Source organism: Phodopus roborovskii, unplaced genomic scaffold (genome assembly GCF_943737965.1).
Source record: "Phodopus roborovskii unplaced genomic scaffold, PHOROB, whole genome shotgun sequence".
Lineage (NCBI taxonomy): Eukaryota > Metazoa > Chordata > Mammalia > Rodentia > Cricetidae > Phodopus > Phodopus roborovskii.
The window spans coordinates 3,370,846-3,391,301 of record NW_026126547.1 but is presented as its reverse complement, the minus strand read 5'-3'; the positions used below and the strand labels follow the sequence as shown (position 1 = coordinate 3,391,301).

Sequence of the window (20,456 nt, the reverse complement as noted above, 5' to 3'; positions counted from 1 at the left end):
TTACTGAGACTGGGTCTCAATATGTATCCCTGGCTTCAAACTCAGGGAGATCTTCGTGCCTTTGCCTCCCTGGTGCAGGAATTAAAGGTGTTGATCTCTGGCTTTATACCCAGCATTTTACATGTGTCCTATGGATTGAATTCAGGTCCTCATGCTTGTGAGCACTTTACTGACTGAGCTACCACCCCAGCCTGGAGAAGGATTTTTTGACCTTTGTTTTTGATTCACAGTTGTAAGAGGTATCTACTCATCATAACAGGAAAGGCATGGTAGCAACTCCATAGTGGCCAAATGAAGAGGCATCCACTGACATCTCAGCAGAACAGGAAGTAGAAAGAACAGGAAACAGAACTTGAAAGTATTAAGGCTCACCCTCAATGACCCACTTCCTCCTGCTGATTCTACCCACTGAAGGTCCCCCAACCTCCTATGAGCAGCATCTTCTGCTGGGGACCAAATATCCAAAGGCATGATCTTGGTGTGGGGGGAGTATTTCACGTTCAAACCGTGGAAGCTCTACTATACCAACCTGAGAGGTCACTATGGGGTCAACCCTAACTACTCTTAAGTGATTGAGGCTAAAACTGTGTTCATCAGTTTTTACCCCAAATTGTGTCTCTTCTTTGCACAAGCCATGGTTTTCTGTTACTTCAGCAATCTTCTAAACAATTGAAAATGTCTCATTATTGATATCTATTCCTAATGATCTTCCAAGTAAGTGGGAATGTTTAGAAATGAGGTAGCTAGCAAAATAAGTGAAGGAAAGAAAAGGGTGGAAAAGGAAAAAAAAAAAAAAAGCAGAGGGAACTGTACTATAGTGGCATTATTATTTTTATTGAATACACATAGTTATTCATATTTTTACATATTGGAAATATTTTACCATAGTAGCATCCTTCTGATAAAGTGATAGAGATGTAAGTGCTCAATTAAGTATTTCAGTTAAAGAACCAATTTGAAATTTAAACTTGAACCAAGCAAATGCATGATAAGTTGATTCCAGGAATGTCACTGAAGTGCTGACCCTATTTGGCTTCCTAAGAACTTTTCCTGATAAGATAATTGTTTTTTTTTTAATGAATAAAATATAAAATATATTTTAATGTTAATTAGTAATATAGAAACAATAAAATTTATAAAACAAGAGCATTCAGTCTGATTACTAAAATGTTTTTGTGAAGCCTATTATAATAGCCTAATTGAGATTAAATATATATTTTTTTACCTAAGGTATAAAATAATAAATATTTGGTATTTCTGGGCTTCAATTTTCACTCAAACTATTAGCAAAAATTATGAAGTAATGTTACAATGTTTTATATGGAATGCTTAAAACTTCAAGGCATAATAAAATAATGTCACATGGCTCTAGAATTAGTCATTTCTATGTAACTGGAAATTGTTTCTATAAAGGTTATGGGACCAAATGCCGGAAGAAGCTGCGGCTTGTGAGTTTCTTCCCTTTCAGAGTCTTACAGCACTGTGGTGCAGACAGGATGGTAGAGGTCAACTTTAGGAAGACTCTGGTCCCAGAAGTCACCAGGTCAGCACGGCCACCCAGAGAAATGCAAGAAACCAAAGCCCACACTTACCCCATGCTTGCTATGGTGATCTCAACTACACTCGAGGCAGGTTGTTCCATTAGACTCTATGTTAATAAAATAGAACAGAAGCCTGTAAATGTAGCTGCCCATTGTCACTCTACAGATAGCAACTAAAAAGCTCGTCCCAGATAGCATATCCAGGTTTATTTGAGCTCAGCAGGCGTTGATTCTGATGGGGATCCTTCTGCATCTGTAATGCAAACAAGATAAAGCTGCGTTTTTCATAAACTTAACATTTTAACTTATTAGTTGGAAAGTATATGACACACATATTTCTGCTCCTATTCCTAAGGTTAACCCAAAAGTCTATGAAAATTGAGCATGCAATCCTACTGTGTAGCACAAATCATGGTTGGGAAACACAAGGCTCCATCCCACGTTGGCACTAAAGCAAGTACCACACTTTTGTATCCCTGCCTGCCCGCCCATGATGCAGAGCTTTGCTGCCAATGCACAGGACAGAACTAAGCAGTGTGGCTAGAGAGAGGTCTCTGTGTGGCATCTGTCTCTCTGTCCCCAACTCTCACACCTCCTCATTAACTAGGGACCTTTCCCAAAGGCTATAACTGGACATGTGACCTAACTAACAGCCAACTTTTTTTTATGCCAACACATCAAGAATGTCTGTAAAGGATCATGCTAAAATAGCAACAACCTTATGTCTGGGGGAGGGAAAGAAATATTAATAATCAGAAACTTTGAGTAAATTCATTTCCAGAAAGTTACAACTCAGAGAGGAGCATTTTCAGGTAGGGAGGAAGAAGGCACCACCTGCTTTCACTGTTGTTTATAAAATGTAAACTGTGATGCATGATCAGTACCAGGCCTGGAGAGGGAAGGGGCCAGGGTTTCAGTGGTGATGCCTTCTTCCCATGCAGCAGGTCCCCAGCCCCTTCCTCAAGGACATTGTGCTTTTCTGTTTATGGGGGGGGGTTACTGATTTTGATGGTAAAATGGTTTTTCTGTAATTAAGTAGGACCTGCTGCTGGCGGAGATATGGATTACACTGTGACACCTGGATTATATAGTACTTGCGATGACTTACTTCCCAGAAAGGTAATACGTTCACACTAGTGTCAAGTCCTATCCCTCAGTTGGATCTTACATGTGTGCATGTAGATACATACTTACGGTGAGGTAATTTTTATTTACTTGAGGATAAAATGCAGAATCCTAAAACATTGCTTATGCAGGAGCCTGAGTGCATGCTGCATGCACATATTTAAGTTGGGGTTCTAAAAATGAGTGCTCTAAAGCCAAACAGAAAAAAAAAAAAGAAATAATATCCAACAAGAATAAAGACTGATAACACAAGGGAAAGAATAAAAAAGTGAAGATTTTGTTTTTGATGTTTTTAAAGGGAAAGGGTTGAAAAATCTATAACTAAAGTAGAAAATGCAAATCAGAAAGCAAAGGCACAGTGCAATAGAATGCAATGGATAGTAAGAGAGAACCACAGTAACAAAGTACATGTTCCTATAAACATGAATCCTACAAAGACAGGCATGAGTACCAAGTGTGCCCAGATCTAAAATGAGTAAGGAGGCTAAATGCCTATATCTGTGATTAAAAAAAAAAAAGACTCTGACAGAAAGTCTGGAGTCTGACCGAGTCACTGCTGGAGTCTATCAAACATTAAAGAATAAATACTACCAATCATTTTCAAACTTCTCCAAAAAGTACAAGGTAGAAACACTTCTCTTTTTCATTTTATGAAGCCAACACCACTTTCATGCCCAACAAGATGAGGACACTGAAAGATAAGAAAAGTACAGGCTAGTCCTTGGTAAACACATATGCAGAAATGTTTACCAAAATGCTAGCAAACCAAAATTAACCATACATTAAAGGGAACGTGTATAGTTATTAAATGAGATTCATTCCTGGTATGCAGGAGCAATTTAACACCACACACATGCACACTCTCACACACACACACACCCCACTACATTAACAGAATGAAGGACAGAAATTAAATGATCATCTCAATAGACACAGCCAAAACATTTTAAAAATTCAGCATCGCATCTTCATGCACTGAAGGAAACTACCTCAAAACAATGCACACTGTATACAAGTTCACAGTCAACATCATAATCAGTGGTAGAAAGTTGAAGCTTCTCTTCTAAGATGAGGGGGTCACTCATGCTGCTTCTATTCAGTCTAACAACAGATATCATAACCAGAGCATTAGACACAGAAAAAAAAAGAAAAACTCCTATATATGGAAGTAAATTATCTCTTGTTGCCACAGTCTTATTTATAGACAATCTCAAAGAACACACAACAAACTGTTAGAATAAAGGATACAGAACTCTCTCTCTCTCTCTCTCTCTCTCTCTCTCTCTCTCTCTCTCTCTCTCTCACACACACACACACACATACAGACATGCCTATACATATAGCATAAAAATGCCTGACAGTAAATTGAACCAAACAGGTAAATGAAGTAAGGTTAAAGATGATGAAAGAGATCCAAGAGGACATAAACATATGGGGAAATATTGCATGTTCATGGAAGAATTGATATTGTTGTTCATACTCCCATAACATAATCTACAGACTCCATGCTGTCCCTACCAAAATTTCAATCACATTTTTCACAGGAATAGAGACAAATTCTAAAATTCATATGGAACTATGAAATATTAAATTGCCAAAGCAGTCCTGACACACAGAATAAAACTGGAGGCATCACATGACCTTACTCCAGAGCACAGGACAAGGTCAGGGAGAACAAAGCAGCCTGGAAGGGGTGGTCAAGCTGGCACTGCCCTGAGTTACTCTGCACTGTAGGCTACCGTCATTCCTCAGGATGTGTCTTGCCTGGAAGCACTCGATTTGAAAAGCATCAGCTGGCTACATTTTGCAGTACACAGAGACAGGATGACTCTGCATCCTGTCCCACATATAAACACCAGCATCTGTCTGGAACCACCCACAGAGGCACAGAAATGATAACTAACTTATTACTAGCAGTAAAAGGGGAGTTACCATATAAATTTATCAATGTACATTGTGAACCTATAAACACAGGAGCATATTAAAATCTGATCAAGAAAACCAGGCCCAAGAATTTACTGAACACACCAGACTGAGGTTAAGGTACAACATTTTCACTTAGACCTCCAAAATGAGGGACATATAACACCACAATGGTTACTGCTACCTCCCACTCAGTGTATACATCAAAAGACTGTCTCCAGAGCTTCAGCACAGTCTTTCCCCACACCGTCCCCCAGCCCCCAGAGATGCATCTCTGTCAGCTCTTGGTGTATCTCTAGTTGCGTCTTAGGAGCTCCTTGAACTCCGCTGTGGTCTCTTATACCCTCTGTGGCTGCTCTATGGCTTGCATATATGGAGATATAATTATTGTGTGATGTGTAAGGTGTGATTGGAGAGTTAGTTAAGCCTGGAATGAAGGAACTTGTGTTCGCCTCAGGCAGTTATCAAGGGGAGCAGGACTGCTTGGCAAATTGCTGCCAACAAACCCACTGTTACTTGTGTGTGTGGTTGTTAATGGTGAATGTGTTGTTACTCAATTAGCTCTGACATGGTAGAAAGACACAGACATATTTATCTATGTTTATGACATAATCTGCTTATAAAGTGACATAAAATCAGACTCATAGAACAGTGAGATAGGCTAGCACCCCTAAATAAATCTATAGACTTAAGCTTGCTTTTCAACAAAGGTAGAAAGAATATATAGTAGAAAAGGACAGAGCTTTCTCTAAGTGTTATTGAAAAATGAATACCCATAAGCAAAATATAAAAGTTGACTCTCAGCTCGGACATCATACCCAAGTATGGATTACAAGCTTAAACAAATGACCCATCACTGCAAAGCTTCTGGAAAACTGCAGGGGAAATCTTTAGTGCTGGTTCTGGGTTTGACTCCTTTCTTTTTTAAACAATATGTTTTATGTATCATTATTGCTTTTATTTATGTGTAGTGTGTGGCTGCATGAGCTACACTATATGAGCTAAGGTGCCTGGGGAGGCCAGTTGGCTCCCTTAGAACTGGAGTCATAGGCAGCCCCCTGCTAGCTACCTGATATGGGTGCTGGGCTGGACTTGGCTCCTTGGCCATAGAAGCAAGCACTTAACCTTTATGTCAGTGGTTTTCAACCTGTGGGTCATGATCCCCACAAGGGTTACATATTAGATATTTACATTACTACGTTTATCACAGTAGCAAAATTACAGTTATGAAGTAGCAATGAAAATAATCTTATGGCTGGCGACCACCTCAACATAAGGAACTGTATTAAAGGGTTGCAGCATTAAGAAAATGAGAAGCAGCCAGGCAGTGGTGGCACATGCCTTTAATCCCAGCACTCAGGAGGCAGAGGCAGGTGGATCTCTTTGAGTTCGAGGCCAGCGTGGTCTACAGAGTGAGTGCCAGGATAGGCTCCAAAGCTACACAGACAAGCACTGTCTCGAAAAACCAAAGAAAAAAAGAAAGAAAGAAAATTGAGAACCACTGCTCTAAGTCATCTCTCCAGCCCCAGAGATGTTTATAAATAATATCTATATATGTATATGTGTGAATACATATAAATATTCTATTATATATAAATATATAAATATTGTATGTTACACAGTATATGTTGGGTGTTTATATATAGATATTTATATTGTCAAAATACAAACAACACAAGCAAAATAGACAAATGAGATAGTATCAACCTAACAAGTTTATGTACAGAAAAAGATGAAATCAACAAAATAAAAGCACAACCCACAGAATAGGACAGAACCCTTGGAAACAGCTTTTCTGGCAAGGGATTAGTACTCAAAATATATACAGAGCTCAAGTGACTTAGCAAGAAAGGAAACTGATGGTTTTAAAAATGGGCAAAGGAACGGGGCCTGGTAGCTCATGCTTATAATCTTAGCCTTTAAAGCCTGAAGCTGGAAGAGTGCCACGAGTTGGAGGCCAGCCTTGGGAACATAGAGAGAGTTGTAGGCTACTTCCAGTTACATAGTGAGGTCCTGTCTCAAAAAGATAAAAAGCAACAACGAAAGCTAGGGAGTAGACTTGAATAGGCATTTTCCAAAAGAATGTATACAATGGCCGATGTGTATATGAAAAAATGTTTAACATTGATAATCACTAGGAAAACACAAATTAAAACCACATTTAAGTGACACCTTACAAATGCCACAGTGATTTGCTGTTCTTATTGTTGTTTTGGTTTTTTTCGAGATAGGGTTTCTCTGAGTAGCTCTGGATGCTCTGGAACTCTGTATAGCAGGCTGGCCTCAAACTCAGGGATCCACCTGCTTCTGCCTTCCAAGTACTAGGGTTAAAGGCATGTGCCACACCCAGCTGGTTATTCTTTAAAAGATAAAAAGATGGAACTGGAGGGATTTCTCAGTGGTGAAAACCACTGACTGTTCTTACAAAGGACTCAATTTTTATTCCCGACACCCACATGGTGGCTCCTGTTAACTCCAGTTCCCAGAGATTCAAGTGCTGGCACCCATCATGCATGTCGAACACAAACATTCATGCAAATAAAACACTATACACATAAGATAAACAAATCAAAAGATTAAAAACACTGCTGGCAAGGATGTGAGGAAACAGAACCACAGCCTGCTGTTAGCAAGAATGTGCCTTAGCACAACATACAGAAATCAGCAGGAAGCTCCTCCCACTCTTAGGTATGTATCCCGAATCAGCAGGAAGCTCCTCCCACTCCTGGGTATGTATCCTGAATCAGCAGGAAGCTCCTCCCACTCCTGGGTATGTATCCCTGAAGAACTGGAACCAGGAAGTCAAGAGACAACCTGCAGCCCTATGTTCACTGGAGCACAGTAGCCAAGAGAGAATATCAGCTGGAAGACCCATGAGGAGATGGATAGATGAAACAAGTAACACACACATACATACATAATTAAAAGGAATAAAAATAAATCTAAAAAAGATAACCCACATTCAAAAAATGAGAAAAAGTCTATTCTACTTCAAGTAGCAATTAGCCATAAAACTCTATCAGCTCTGTAACATTCAAGAGGACCCTTGTTTCACCAGTCAGCTGGTCATCTCTATAAGGATGGAGACTGCTTGGCAGTCATACTCCATCTATACAGGGAGGAGTCAGACATGCAAAGCTATACAGAGCTCTGCTCACAAACCAATACCCTAGCATTTCAAATGCTTGCACCCACTCCGCCCACTCCTGCTGTCTCTGCCATTACTCAAAGCAGCAAAGCCTAAAAAGAATGACTTTTTTTTCAAGAAGCAAGCTCTCTCAGTATCATCAGTGACAGAAATTGAAATGGTCTGCAGTAAGTTTCCACAGGTGCAAACAAGCAAACTGGGCGGCTGCTTCTGCGAATGCTTAAGAAAAAAAGCCAGTGTTGTATTCTGGGCATCCTAAATCACTCAGTTTAAAAAGTGCTGATAACAGAGAAATGGAATGCTTGAACTTGGGTTTCCTTTCAGAGGACAGAAGGTGTCCTGTGAATGGGGTGTCAGAGGACAAGCTCATGTGGGACAATGGCAGTGGCGCTGGCGGTGTCATGTGAGGACTCTCTACGTTCTGAAGACTAAAACTAATACAGTATTTTACACTTTGTTGTACCAAGTGGAGTATCAAGATTTTTGATAAATATAATAAAAACGTGAAGCCCCATCCGTCATAATTTTTTGCGTTCTCAACTGAATGAAAAGAAAAAAGCCCAAGTACACACTATTTGAATGCTTACCCCATATGGCAAGACCTCTGTGGAGTTTTAGCATGGCTTCTATTTGCATGTCTCACTGGGAGACACACCAGGGGATGAGAAAATCACCTACCGTTCTCACCACAAAACACGTGCATGTCATGATGACCCTCACCTGGGGTTTTCTCAGGGTCTTCCGGGGCCTCTGGATCTTGGGGCGTCTCTGTGTCCTGGGTATTTTCTGATTCCTTTGTGGACTGGGTGGAGAAGGATGCCCTGGATGTCTTTGGAGTCCTCTTGTCAGCATCAGCTCGCTGCTGCTGTAACCACTCATCCTTATAGCCATTGCTGATAAGTTTGGAAAAGTTTGTTGGTGAACTGTTTTTTGGACCAGGCCTTAAAGAGAGACGTGTAAATATTAAACTCCAGGGCAAAGATTAACTTAAAAAGGAAAACCAGCGGCAGTGTTCAGGGAACTTAACTTGGGAAGGAACACTGGTACTGAGCTCTGCCCATTCCCTCTCTGCCTCCATTCCCCTCCCCCATCTCTCACTCTCTCCATGTCTCTCATCTTTCCCCATTTCAAACATAAAATGGTCTCAATGCATCCCTATACACGAGTGATACCATACTTAGCCAGCCCAGTTTCCCAACCCCCCCCCCTTTTTTTTTCTTATTACCCAAGTAAAATCTGGTAAGAACACTGGTTTATCACACAAAGAAGTTCTAGAAAATACCCCTCCCCCTACACACTAACAATGGGTTACTTAGGATAGCTGTTCCTGCCTTAGTGTCTTCCTTATTGTCCACTCACTGCACAGCTGTCTCCTGTCATCTGTCACCCACTTCAGCTTAGAGATCTTATCATAATTGACACTGAAAAGTAGTAGGGCAGTAGTGTGAGCCTTCCAGTCAGACAGGTGACAAGCACGCGCTTGTCACCTCCCAAGCCACAAGTTTCGGACTCATGAACCACCTTATTAAGAATTTCCCTGGCAAGTCCCTCCCCATCTGTCATGATGTATCGAATGTGATCGTTTTCCTCACCGATGAGAAGCTGTCTGAAGACTCAGTCAGAAATTCATGACATTTGTTTGCTCCTAAACTAGACTTCTGGCAAATACGGTGACACAGAGGCCTCCAGGATTACTCATCAGCTAGAAGACCAACGGGTGTCAACATATCTAAGAAATCCCAGTAGAATGCAGAGCCGGAGTGCTTGCACTCAAGATAGGAACCCTGTGCTCAGGCTTTGATGGCAGTAAGTTTCAGTACGGAGTGCATGAGCAAGGGACACATGGCCACAAACCACAAACCACAAACCTATGCCACAAGCTGCAGGCTGCAAGGAGGCCAGGCATGTGATCAAAGAGGTAACATTGGTGTTAAGGAAGGAGTAAACGTGCAACTAGGTTCTCAGGCCAGGTTGGGCAGGGCTCTGTGGGCAAGGCAGGCGGGTGCTACCATTGGCAAATCTGTGTCTGGATAGGGTTAGGGCGGGTCAGTAGGTGGTATCAGTTCACAATTGCCTCCTGGCTGAAGAACAGAAAATCAACCCAATCTTCATACAAACAGCATTCATTCTTATAAGTTGGACACTTACATAGGAGGCAGGGACAGCCTGCTTCCTTCAAGGTCTTTGTGGCTAACTGGGGTCCCCACTTTGCTGGGATTCTTGGAGTTAATGGCTGGCAGTTTCACCTGTGTGGAGAGATACAAATCTATGACTTAGGGTAGAAGAAAGGACTCCAAGAGCAGCAAAAACACCAGTACTGGACCTTCCGTGTGGCCACAGGCTGTTACAATAAATAAAATCAAATAATCACTAAGTTGACAGGATGACTTGCAAAGGGGACAAAATGTGCTTCAAAAACAGTTGCTGTATTTAAGTAAAGAGGTCCCCTGCTCAGAAGGAAAACAATTAGTGAGCTCTGGGGATACCAGATATTCTGAGGGGGTCTTGCTGGAGGGAGGGGTCCACCAGCCCATAGAAAACGGAAATGTATGTATAATGAGGTTCATGGGAGCTTTGTAATGGTCACCAAGAACTGGAAACCAAACAAATAGCCACCCACAAAAGAACAACAATAACAAGGGCTAGGGTCCTGACACACCGTTCCACATGGCAGAGGCAGGCCAGAGGGACTGTAGTCACTAGCTTGATGCCACTGATTTGAGATTCTAGAAAGATTTATCCTAGACGGTGTTTGTTACTGTGATGAATGCCATGACCAAAACCAACTTCATTTTATGATTTCAGGTCACACACCATCTCAGAGGGACATCAGGGCAGGAACGCAGGGCAGGAACTGGAGGGCAGGAACTGGAGGCAGAGGCCGTGGAGGAAGACTGCCCTCTCCTGCTTTGTGTGACTTGCTCAGCCTGCATTCTTGTACACCTTGGGACCACCCTCCCAGATGTGGCACCACCCACCATAGCCTGGGCCCTTCTTCACCAGTCATCAGTCAAGAAAATGTCCTTCAAACTTGCCTACAGGCCAACCTGATGGAGGCATTTTTTTAACTGAAGTTTCTTTCAGACAACCTTAGCTTGTGTCAAGCAGACAAAAAACAATCAAGGCTTAAAGGAGACCAGTAACTGCTAGAGATGGGAATTAGGAGGGATTGGTGACAAAGGGGCTGAGAAATCTGAGAGACGACAGAACTGCTCTGTAGCTCCGTGTCTATGGTGCTTACATGAGGTATGCATTTGTTAGAAGATTGTGGATCAATACTGTGTAACAAGTGAACTATATTCCATGTAATGACCTCAGATGAAAGATGAAAAGAGCATCCTGGAGTCACCCTTTAGAATGTTGATACATCTGTCCTAAGGACAGGACACAGTCTATGTCAGGCTGAGTGACAGCCAGAGGATTCAATGGGCATCCCGTTCTTTCCTAGGCTGGAGACGGATGGTCTCCGAGAGGCAGGACAACCTGCATCATTGGGACAGACTGGACAGGATGGCAAGCCAAAGTCTAGGACAATAGCCAAGTGTTGAAATAATTCCGTGCCCAGAGGTTCTGCAAGATTTGAGAACAGGAAAACTCCTTAGGCTCTACAGAATACACACTTTGGGGACCTTTATGCCCAGTGGTGATGAGGACACTACTTCCCTAAGGCCATCAGGGCCCTCCATAATGTGTCTCTTCCTGAGTTACATAACACTGTCCCTTCAACGAGTGCACAGTAAGTATCGGTGTCTGCAACCCTGGCTTCTACCTTTCCTAGCATTGAGAAGGTGGAGGACAGTCTGGCTCCAGGTATTTCTGCAGTCAGCAGGACCCTGTGTGAGTGATTATTAGATGAAGTCAGAGTTTATAGTGATGCAGCATTTTTGCTTTCTAAATTTTCTCAAGCTATATGCTGGAACCCTCATTACCAGGCAAGCCTTCCTTTCATTGCTCAGGGTTCACCTCTACACAGTCAACCACTTATACACTATCAGGAGACAGGCCTAGTCCTCAGTAGAGTCCGTTAGCAGGGCTCATACTAGTGGCCCAAGGCCTCAATCACAGCTGGACACTGGGGCAGCTTGAAGAACCAACACCACAGCCAATGGGTGCCGTCTTGGTATTCAACTACCAAGTCCCCACATGATCTGAGGGGAACTCCCTCTCTTTCAGAGGCACTGAGAAGACACACTGGTCCCCTTGCTGTTGAAACCACAATGGTGTCCATTCTTGTTCTCGGTCTTAAACACCACTGCCATTTTCAACATAAATGCCACCACTTCACCTGAAAATTTTGGTATGTCAAGTGCTGAAATTCATTTCAGACCTGGTGCTAGCCACAATGTAGAGCATTTATTTGGCATGGGCCTGGCTATGCTCTTATAGGTTCTAGGAACAGTACAGACAGGTGTAGAGACTCCAACCCATCTGCCACTCACGGCTCGTTTCTGGGATTTCCAGTTCCTCAAATAGGTCAAGTCCTCTGAAAAGGCTTTGCCTTGCAGGCCACATATGACTTCATAGTCAAAATACCCCTGAGCATCTCTGCAGAACAACGTACTTCCTCTCTCCTTCCTTATCAGTGAGGAGCACTGTGGGTAATTTGTACTTAAATAAGATAGAAATATCCAAAAAAAAAAAAAAATGGGATATTAAACACACATAAATGCATCCTTTCTTTGTATGCAGGATAGGAAGTGTTAGGACAGTCTCCCCAAAGACACCGTTAACTGGTTAGGCTCCAGAAGGTAAAAGGCAATCTTAGCTACAAAGCCAACATACACAGGAAGAAAATGTGTCTGCTAGCTTCTTAGCAATTTCAAATTTAAAACAGAGCACAGAGCTTAGAACTCAGCACTGAGCACAGTGGAGGGTTGGGCCAGGTCTGCAGGTGGCCTGAGTAGGCTGTAGCAGCAGCTAAGGAACACTCCCTTAATTATTCCTGGAGTCACAGGGGCAAAGCAGATGCGGGTGACGCCCACTCAGCAGCATGGTTACCTTTCTCTTCACATTTTCAAGTTCCTCAGCCTCTCTTTGCCAAACTGTTTTCATGTCAAAGTCAAAGGGGCCTTGTCTGGACTCATAGCTACCATTGGCCTGATCAGGGTTGAATTCTTCATACACCATGTAATCTGGTATGGAGACCACAGGGACTCTGCAAGGACAGAAAGGACACGTTACAGCCTGGCACCTGGCACCATTTTAGGCTCCCCCTTTCTCTTTATTGTTCCCTCTTCTCTACCTCTATCCTCTCTCTCCTTCCTCATTTCCTCCTTATCCCCCTCCTTTTTCTCAACCCTCTGGTTTATCTGTCTCTCTGCTTCCCCAATCTTCCTGGAAAACACAGGTAGGTAGGTAGGTAGGTAGGTAGGTAGGTAGGTAGGCAGGCAGGCAGGCAGGCCCTTTACTTCTCTCACTGAATAAACACATCAGCCCCTCTCCATGCTAGGTCCCACGGTCCCCAGGACAACAAAAGAAATCACAAGGTGACATTCTAAAGTATGAGCTTAGAAAATGGATAAATTATAATTATTTCTTGTAGACTAACATTTACTACTTTGTTCCCTTCAAAGAGGTAAGTTACCATTTAACTAATAACAACCTGCTGCCCTGTCAGATGGCCAATGTTAATGTGGGTATGCAAGCATGCAACTGGTCTTCCCACACAATCTGTCAGCTCCAGGGCCTCCTATCCTTTCCTGCCCATTCCTGCTTTCTCTCTACCTGCTTCCCCTTCTTTTCTGAACTTAGCACAAACTCTTAAAAAGCAAAACAAAAACAAAAAATCAGAGTCTCACCATGTATCCCTGACTGGCCTGGAACTCACTATGTAAACCAGGCTAGCCTTGATTTCAGCATTGACCTCACAGAGAACCCTCTGTATCCCTAGTGTTGGAATTAAAACTGTGGGTGGTGGTGGAACACTCCTTTAATCCCAGCTCTCAGAAAGCAGAGGCAGGGGGATCTACAAGTTACAGGCTAGCCTGGTCTACAGAGTGACTTTCAGGATATTCAGGGCAAACAAACAAACAAAACAAGCTGTGTACCACAAGTCTAGCCTACAAACTATTCTTAAAAACGATAGGAATTTAATATTCACTTGCCACAGGCATGTAAAAGTATTCTTTTTATGTGTTAAAAACTAAAAACAAAGCCAGGGTAGTGGTGGCCAAGATAGAGGCAGAAGGATCATGAGTTTGAGGTCAGCCTGGGCCTCAAATTCTGAGGCCCCAAACAGCCTGGAATCTGTTTAAAATATAAAATAACACACCTTAAAATAAAAATACAAAAGCAAATAAAACAGGAAGAACCAGAGTCCTGAACACAAACAACAAACCTACAAAAACCACAACCCCACAGGGTGTCTGGGGCCAGTCAAGAAACACTGCACACAACGTGGGAAGATGTCTGTGTTGATCCAATCTTTCAAGCAAACACACAAAACAAAAGGCCAAGTCTTTAAAAGGCAGAAAAATAAACCCTAAAAAATTGTACTTTTTATGCTTCCTTTCAGACCAAGAGAGGTATCTGAAGGGGTCAAGTTTGCATGGTCACAAGTAACAATAGTAACATTGTGACAGGGTAGGAGACCATGGCTCTGCCCTTCTGTGATCATCTGAGAAACTGAGAGCTGTGTTCGGTTCTCCTTGTGTGTAATACCTTTCACCCACAGTGAGAAGAAAGCTTTGGGGCAGGCAGCTCTGGGGTAGGCAGACAGGGCCAGAGCCCAGGGGACAAAGAATAAAAACCTAAAGCTACTACCTAATAAGTGGACAAAAGAGCCGCACCCTGAGGGGACATGGCTGTGTGTCTTCTTGACACTAGTTTCCTGTCGGTTTAGGCCACATCTCTCAAAACATTAGCTATTACATACAGTCCTACTCAGGGCTGTAATACCACTCTCTGGAAATACGAGATATTTGTAACTTTCCAATTCAAAACGAGATTTTTTTTCCCCAAACTTATTTTTTTATGACATTTTTGTTAATTTGTGCTTAGCCACACACATTCCACGGTGAGCATGTAGAGATCAGAGGGTAAAATGCAGGTGTTGGCTCTCGACTGACTTGTACAATGTGGGTCCTGGGGAGTTGAACTCAGCTGTCAGGCTTGGCAAGCTGCTGGACTGTTTTGCTGGCACCCATGTTTTATATATATTTAGAGAGAGACAACAAAGTGGGAGACTTGGAGATACTCACTCTCGCTGGAGGGCAGTCGGAGGCTTGCTGTGGTGGATATACCAGTCTGGCAGGGAGTAGGCTACTGGCGAGCCCTTCCTGGTCCCAGGAGCAAAGTGCTTCAGCAAATCTCAAAGAGAAAGGGACACTGTTATATGTGGTCCTGCTGCCCACAGGGCATGTGGCGTTACCAACACTCCACACTGGGGGCTGTGCCATCTTCCCTAGGGTGGCCTCTACCTAGGCTGAGAGCCGAGTATCCTGCTTGGCACTCAGGAAAAGACATCCCTCACGCACGCTCCACCTCTCATGCTATCTTCTCCTGGGTGTGCACAGAGCTTCTGGTCTTTAGCTGGCATCTGTGCCAGCCACCATCAGCACTCCCTCAGCGGTTCATCTCTGCACTTCTGAGATCTCCGAGGGCTGTGAGCAATGCTCCTCAGCCTTCAGCGACCTCCATGTTCCTCTCCATCCTACAACAGTCTGGTCCACCATTGTGGGTCTGCCCCACCCCCACTGCTGTTTCCTAGAGAAGCTGCTTCCTCCAGGTTCCCAGATGGGAAGTCCCAGGTGGATGTATCAGATTTTGTGGCTTTTCGGGGAGGTACCCAGCACAGGCTCCTTCCCAATTGCCTCGTTACTCCCCAGTGACTTTCTTCCTCTCATCCTTCCTCTCCCTCCTGTCCACTGGTGTCCAAGGGCAGTAAGTGTTAAGAACGGGTTTTGCTAGGTAATTCCAATAGCAAAATAATTCCCAATTCCCATAGCCATGGTAGCAGCAGAAAGTGTATTGACTTACTCCTCTTGGTGAGAAATCTTAAACTTCCCATTTTAAAACTTCAAAGACTTTTCGTTGTTAAGATTTTCCGACTTCGGACAGATTGAAAGGATGATGTGGATCCCTCCTAACACAGACTCCCCTGCACATCCTGCCTGCTTAGTCAATGCCGTCTTCTCTCCCCACATTTCCCACTGCTACCAAAATCATTGGGGTCTCAGCACTGTTGAGTGGCATATTGCAGGCAGGTTTGTCCCTTCATCCTCTGTGGCTGAGCTGCTGCTCACGAAAGTCAGCCCCCACATAAGCACAGCATAGTGAAGACAATGTCTCTGTGTCATCCGATTTTAATCATCTCTTTGAACGAAGAGCAAGGAGATAGAGCTAAGAAAAGGCTGCCTTGATCCTGCGCCCCATCTGCCCTTGGCTGAGTCAATCAAGTGATATGGTCTAGGTTTGGAATGCTCAAGCATAGACTTGGCTACCATTTCTCCTCTGATATTCAACGTAGTAACAGTGACAGCCAGAGGGAAGAAAGGAAAACTTTAGTCTTTCTCAGTTCTGGGTGCTGCAAAGCCTAGCTGAGACATCTGGGAGTAACCCTCTGAGCAGTGATTTCTATTAAACTCAATATGTCTTCCTTGCATGCTTGTACTAAAGTTGATTTTCACTGAAGACTACACATATCCAATGTCCAAAATGAGCTTGAACAAGCATCTTGATACCACAGTTATATTTTATGTGGATAAGATTGGAAACACTGCTCCCACCCTACTTCCTAATCCCCCCCAACCCCAGAGTTCTGCTCACAAAGCCACTTAGTTCACACAGGGCTTACCAGGTCTGCCGCCTTGCTTAGCCAGCTTCACATACTCTGAGTCTGTTTCTTTTATCCAGTATCTCCGAGCACGGGGCATGTTTCCATTTGGGGAGTCTCCCAAGTCACTGAGCCCTGGGATCTGGGATGCGGGTGGGGCACCCACAGCCTTCTCAGAACGCTTCACAGGTAGATGGTAATACCAGTCTAGACAGGAGGGAGGCACAGTCAGATAGGGTTCTAGGGAAGCCCTCTACTGCCTGACAGTTTCTCTGTGTGCATATAACATATGTGTCAGGAAGCACATAACACAGAGCACACAAACAAGAAAAGAGTTGCCTGCTCTGGAACATGTAATACTAATCAGGACCAGGAAACCTAGAACATAAGTTAATTTTCCAGAGTCCCCAACTACATCAACCATTAAGGCAAATAGAAGGGACATCACCGCCTTCTTGACCCCACTCCCCCCCGTCATCCTCCCAAAGCCTTTTCCATTGTTGCAGTAATTCTAGAAACTATCCAAAACCCCTGTGTCTGTCTTCTTCCCTCCCCCCTGCCCCTCCTACTATCCCTCCCTCTTGCCCTTCCCCCATACCCCAGGAAAATGCTTAGCTGTATTTCTGGTAATGTTGGGTGACATGCAGATCTGAATAAATGCCAAATCATTTAAACCATTATGGATAAACCAGATACTGGCCAGGATTGGATAAGCCTCAGACATTAAAATACTATTATTCTGTAACAGACACACAAGCTGACCAAACTCGTTTGTCACTCTTACAAGAGCTGAAGGAAGTAGGCTGGGGTGTGGTCCAAGAAGCCTTACTTGCTTAACATCTATGTGGAAAGCCAACGCCTGCCTCCCACACCCTCCAGCAGCCAGACAACCCTGTGTCCCAGTGGCAGCCCAGCTGCACACAAGAACTGTGCTGGAGGCTACAGTGGGCAGTGGGGAGCAATGGAGGCTTAGATGGGTCCTGAAAGGGGGATCCACCAGGCAGGAGCAATCACCTTTATGCAAAACCTTCTCAAGCCCCAGATGTCAAAGGTCTTCCTTGGGAAAGACTGAGGGAAAATGGTGAGTATAGATTGTGTGACTTCTAAAGAGGGAACTTGGGGAGAGCTCATAGGGAGCAAGGAGAGGAGTGTGGGCCACTTGTCCCTCCTTCCTCCCCAGGGTGACATCAACCCTCTGCAGAAATAGAGAGGAGTTGAGCACGGCCTGGTGAAATGAAGATACGCCCTAGACTTTGAGCTGATGGCACGCAGCGGGAGACAGGGCAGGCTGACTTGGAAGCACTCATAAGACTCCCCAGAGTCATTCAGTCCCAGAGCAGGAATTTCTATCAAGGAACAGAGGGATTAGTAAAGTCTCAAAGTCCTGGAGTTACTAAGTTACTAGTGCTGATGTATCACACACACACACACACACACACGCATGGGTGAGAGAGAACTGTGCAAACTGCATCAGAAATCAACCAGATGCCAAAATATAAAGAAGAAAGAAAAACAAAAAACAAACAAACAAAAAAATCACATCAATGGAAAAGTTGGGAAACAAAGACTTAAGTTTTTTAAAAAAAATACAAGAAGACACAATTTCTGTGGCATGGATGCTGGCTGTGTTTCATAACACTTTTCAGACTCACGGCATTCAGAGTCAAACACAGAACCTGGTCCTTTGTGGCAGTATGTATCCAGACTTTGTGCGGGTATTATTCTCATTGCTTTTGTGAAGGTCTTTTCAAAATGAGAATTGTCACTTACATCAGAATAAAGCAGATGATTCTCTACAACAGAATGAGTCTCCTTCGCTCAGTTGAGTGAATCTTAAGAAAAATTAAAAAAGAGGGAATTCTGCCTCCAGATGGACTTTGAACTTGATTTGCGACCTCAGCTCTTCCCCTGTTCTCCAACCTGCCATTCAGGTTGTACTCAATGGGCCCCACACTCAGGCAAGCCAGTGCATACAAGAGATCTCTGTCTCCTTTTACAACTATGTGGGTAGCTGATTAGTCATGCTGCTTGCTCAGAGTCAGGGCACAGGGAAACAGCAGTGAATATGCTAGAACAAACATAGAAGCAAGAAGTCGATATTCTCTGAAGCTAAATGCCCACACCATCAGTTTTTTCTTATAACTAAAGCTGGGCTTGCTGCCTAAAAGTGTAGGCTATTTCATCTGGAAATTTTAAATATCTAAAGAATACTCCTTAGCTGAGTCAACGTGATCCATTTTGGAAGACCTGCACAAGGAATCCCAGAGAATTAAGAATCAGAATTGAGCAGCCTTTTACTGACCGGGCTCAGCTCCTTGTTTCTTCTTTTAGAGGGAAGTCATTTGGTTCTTGCTTTATGTTTTCTCTGTGTGTTGATTGCTAATTAATCCACAGAGAACACTGTATCTTCTGCCATCTCATTACTGCAAGCTTTGGACAGGCACTGAGCACACTAAGGCATTTGTAAATGTGCACACAGGCACAGCTCAGAGATCTTGGGCCCCATCAGTAAGGACAAACCATTGCCACCTAGCATACACATGTAGGAGGTAAAGGGGACACAGAGGTATCTTTTTAGCTTTTGTCACTGTAGGATGCTTGTACTTATGTGGCACCAGATCAACCACTGGCTGGCTGCTTTTCTCTGTACAGCTTTTCCATTTGATGCTATGCCCTTATTTTCACTTATTTTCCCAAATAAGGAAGCAGAGGCCATAAGAGACAGTGAACCAAACTATAGGGTGCCCCAATTTCTGGCTTCTAAACTACAGGTAACGTTATATAGACATGCATGCCCATAGGGGCACAGACTGCTTTTTTAGGCTATATAGTCTCAGAGAAAAAGCCATTTGGCAGGTGTACTTATTCCAAGGGCAACTTAATTCACACTCTGCATGCCTTATTTTCCTGGTCTCTAAAATGAGGTGATGGTTCCTGTGGGTGCCATGAGGTTAAATGTGTAAAGAAGACATAGGCTTTGCTGAATACATCTGGCACTGAGTGTCTATCAGCATGGGTCACACTTCCTAGGACACGCAGAAGTCACAGGAAGGTTACAGAGCCTGGGACCGGTTAAGAACTGTCCAGGCCTCAGGAGCGATACAGCCCACCCCAGTTCTCAGGCTGTCACCAGCATTGACATGAACTAGCATGCATAGAAAATGTGGAAAGGTCACACTCTTCCCCTCCATGCAGATGACATGGCTCCAACTGTCCCCTCCCAGCTGAAAACCAGGCCCTCTTCTCTCTCTTCTGTCTCCAACCCTTATCTAGACATAGAGGATAAACAAGAGAAAAGCGACGACAGCACCAGGAAATGTCTTCCTTCCCTATTCAGCTTCAAAACAGGTGTGCACAACCCACGAACCTTCAGTGAATTCAGCTTTCCGGATCCAGATGCTGAAAACGGGGAACATTTGTCTTAAATTAGGAGCAAAAGTTAGGAAGTCAGTGATAAACCTGGTTGATGCTGTCAAAAATGAGACTTTTCTCAGTCAACAGCCGCTGCCAAGATGTGAGAGTTATGAGGGTTAACTTGCTACAAAATGAATTTCAATGAGCGACTACACTCGCCATTGAAAAGGGAGGTAGCTCTGTTGCCTAGCGTGCAAAGGTTCGGGCTTCAACCCCTGCACAGCAACAGTAAAAGTAGAGGTGCCTACCCTTCCAACTTGAATCACTCCATCCCCCTTACCCACACTCACCGCAGGGAGCATAGCGGTGAGAGGCGCCCTGCACCTCCTTGCTGGTGTTCCTCATGGCTTGGTGCTACTACCAAGTCCGTCCGTCCGCGTCCAGAAGAGAAAGGAGCTGCTGAGCTCGGGTTCTCCGGTATCTGGGCGCTGCTGACCCGCCCGCTGGGAGCAGAGGCCACAGGAGCAAAGTCAGCGTGCTCGCGGTTCCGCCCGCCTCCAGCTGACACACCTGCAGACGCCTCACACCCAAG

The 20,456-nt window shown here is 43.9% G+C and overlaps 1 protein-coding gene across 2 annotated transcripts; it reads right to left on the bottom strand.

Moving 5' to 3' along the window:
• Window positions 1-825: 825 nt before the first annotated feature.
• On the bottom strand, window positions 826-20,361 carry CUNH7orf57 (chromosome unknown C7orf57 homolog). Of its 2 annotated transcripts, none has more exons than XM_051200611.1 (7): window positions 20,215-20,361; window positions 16,532-16,717; window positions 14,937-15,045; window positions 12,736-12,892; window positions 9,886-9,983; window positions 8,458-8,630; window positions 826-1,794 (listed from the first exon to the last, which is right to left on the bottom strand). In XM_051200611.1, exons 1-7 carry the CDS (start codon window positions 20,267-20,269, stop codon window positions 1,748-1,750), a joined length of 825 nt encoding a protein of 274 aa, XP_051056568.1. In that variant the 5' UTR covers window positions 20,270-20,361; the 3' UTR covers window positions 826-1,747. The 2 variants fall into 2 exon arrangements, with proteins under 2 accessions (XP_051056568.1, XP_051056567.1); XM_051200610.1 differs by having other exon boundaries at window positions 1,276-1,794; window positions 8,458-8,678.
• Window positions 20,362-20,456: the final 95 nt, after the last annotated feature.

What these genes read in the sequence shown, in the direction of transcription:
- CUNH7orf57 (XM_051200610.1), bottom strand. Translation starts at nt 20,269, where the DNA reads ATGAGGAACACCAGCAAGGAGGTGCAGGGCGCCTCTCACCGCTATGCT. An exon ending in CCGACTGCCCTCCAGCGAGA is followed by an intron (nt 12,893 to 14,936) that starts GTGAGTATCTCC and finishes CTGTCCTTGCAG; the next exon opens with AGTCCCTGTGGTCTCCATAC. An exon ending in AGGCTGTCCCTGCCTCCTAT is followed by an intron (nt 8,679 to 9,885) that starts GTAAGTGTCCAA and finishes TCTCTCTTTAAG; the next exon opens with GCCTGGTCCAAAAAACAGTT.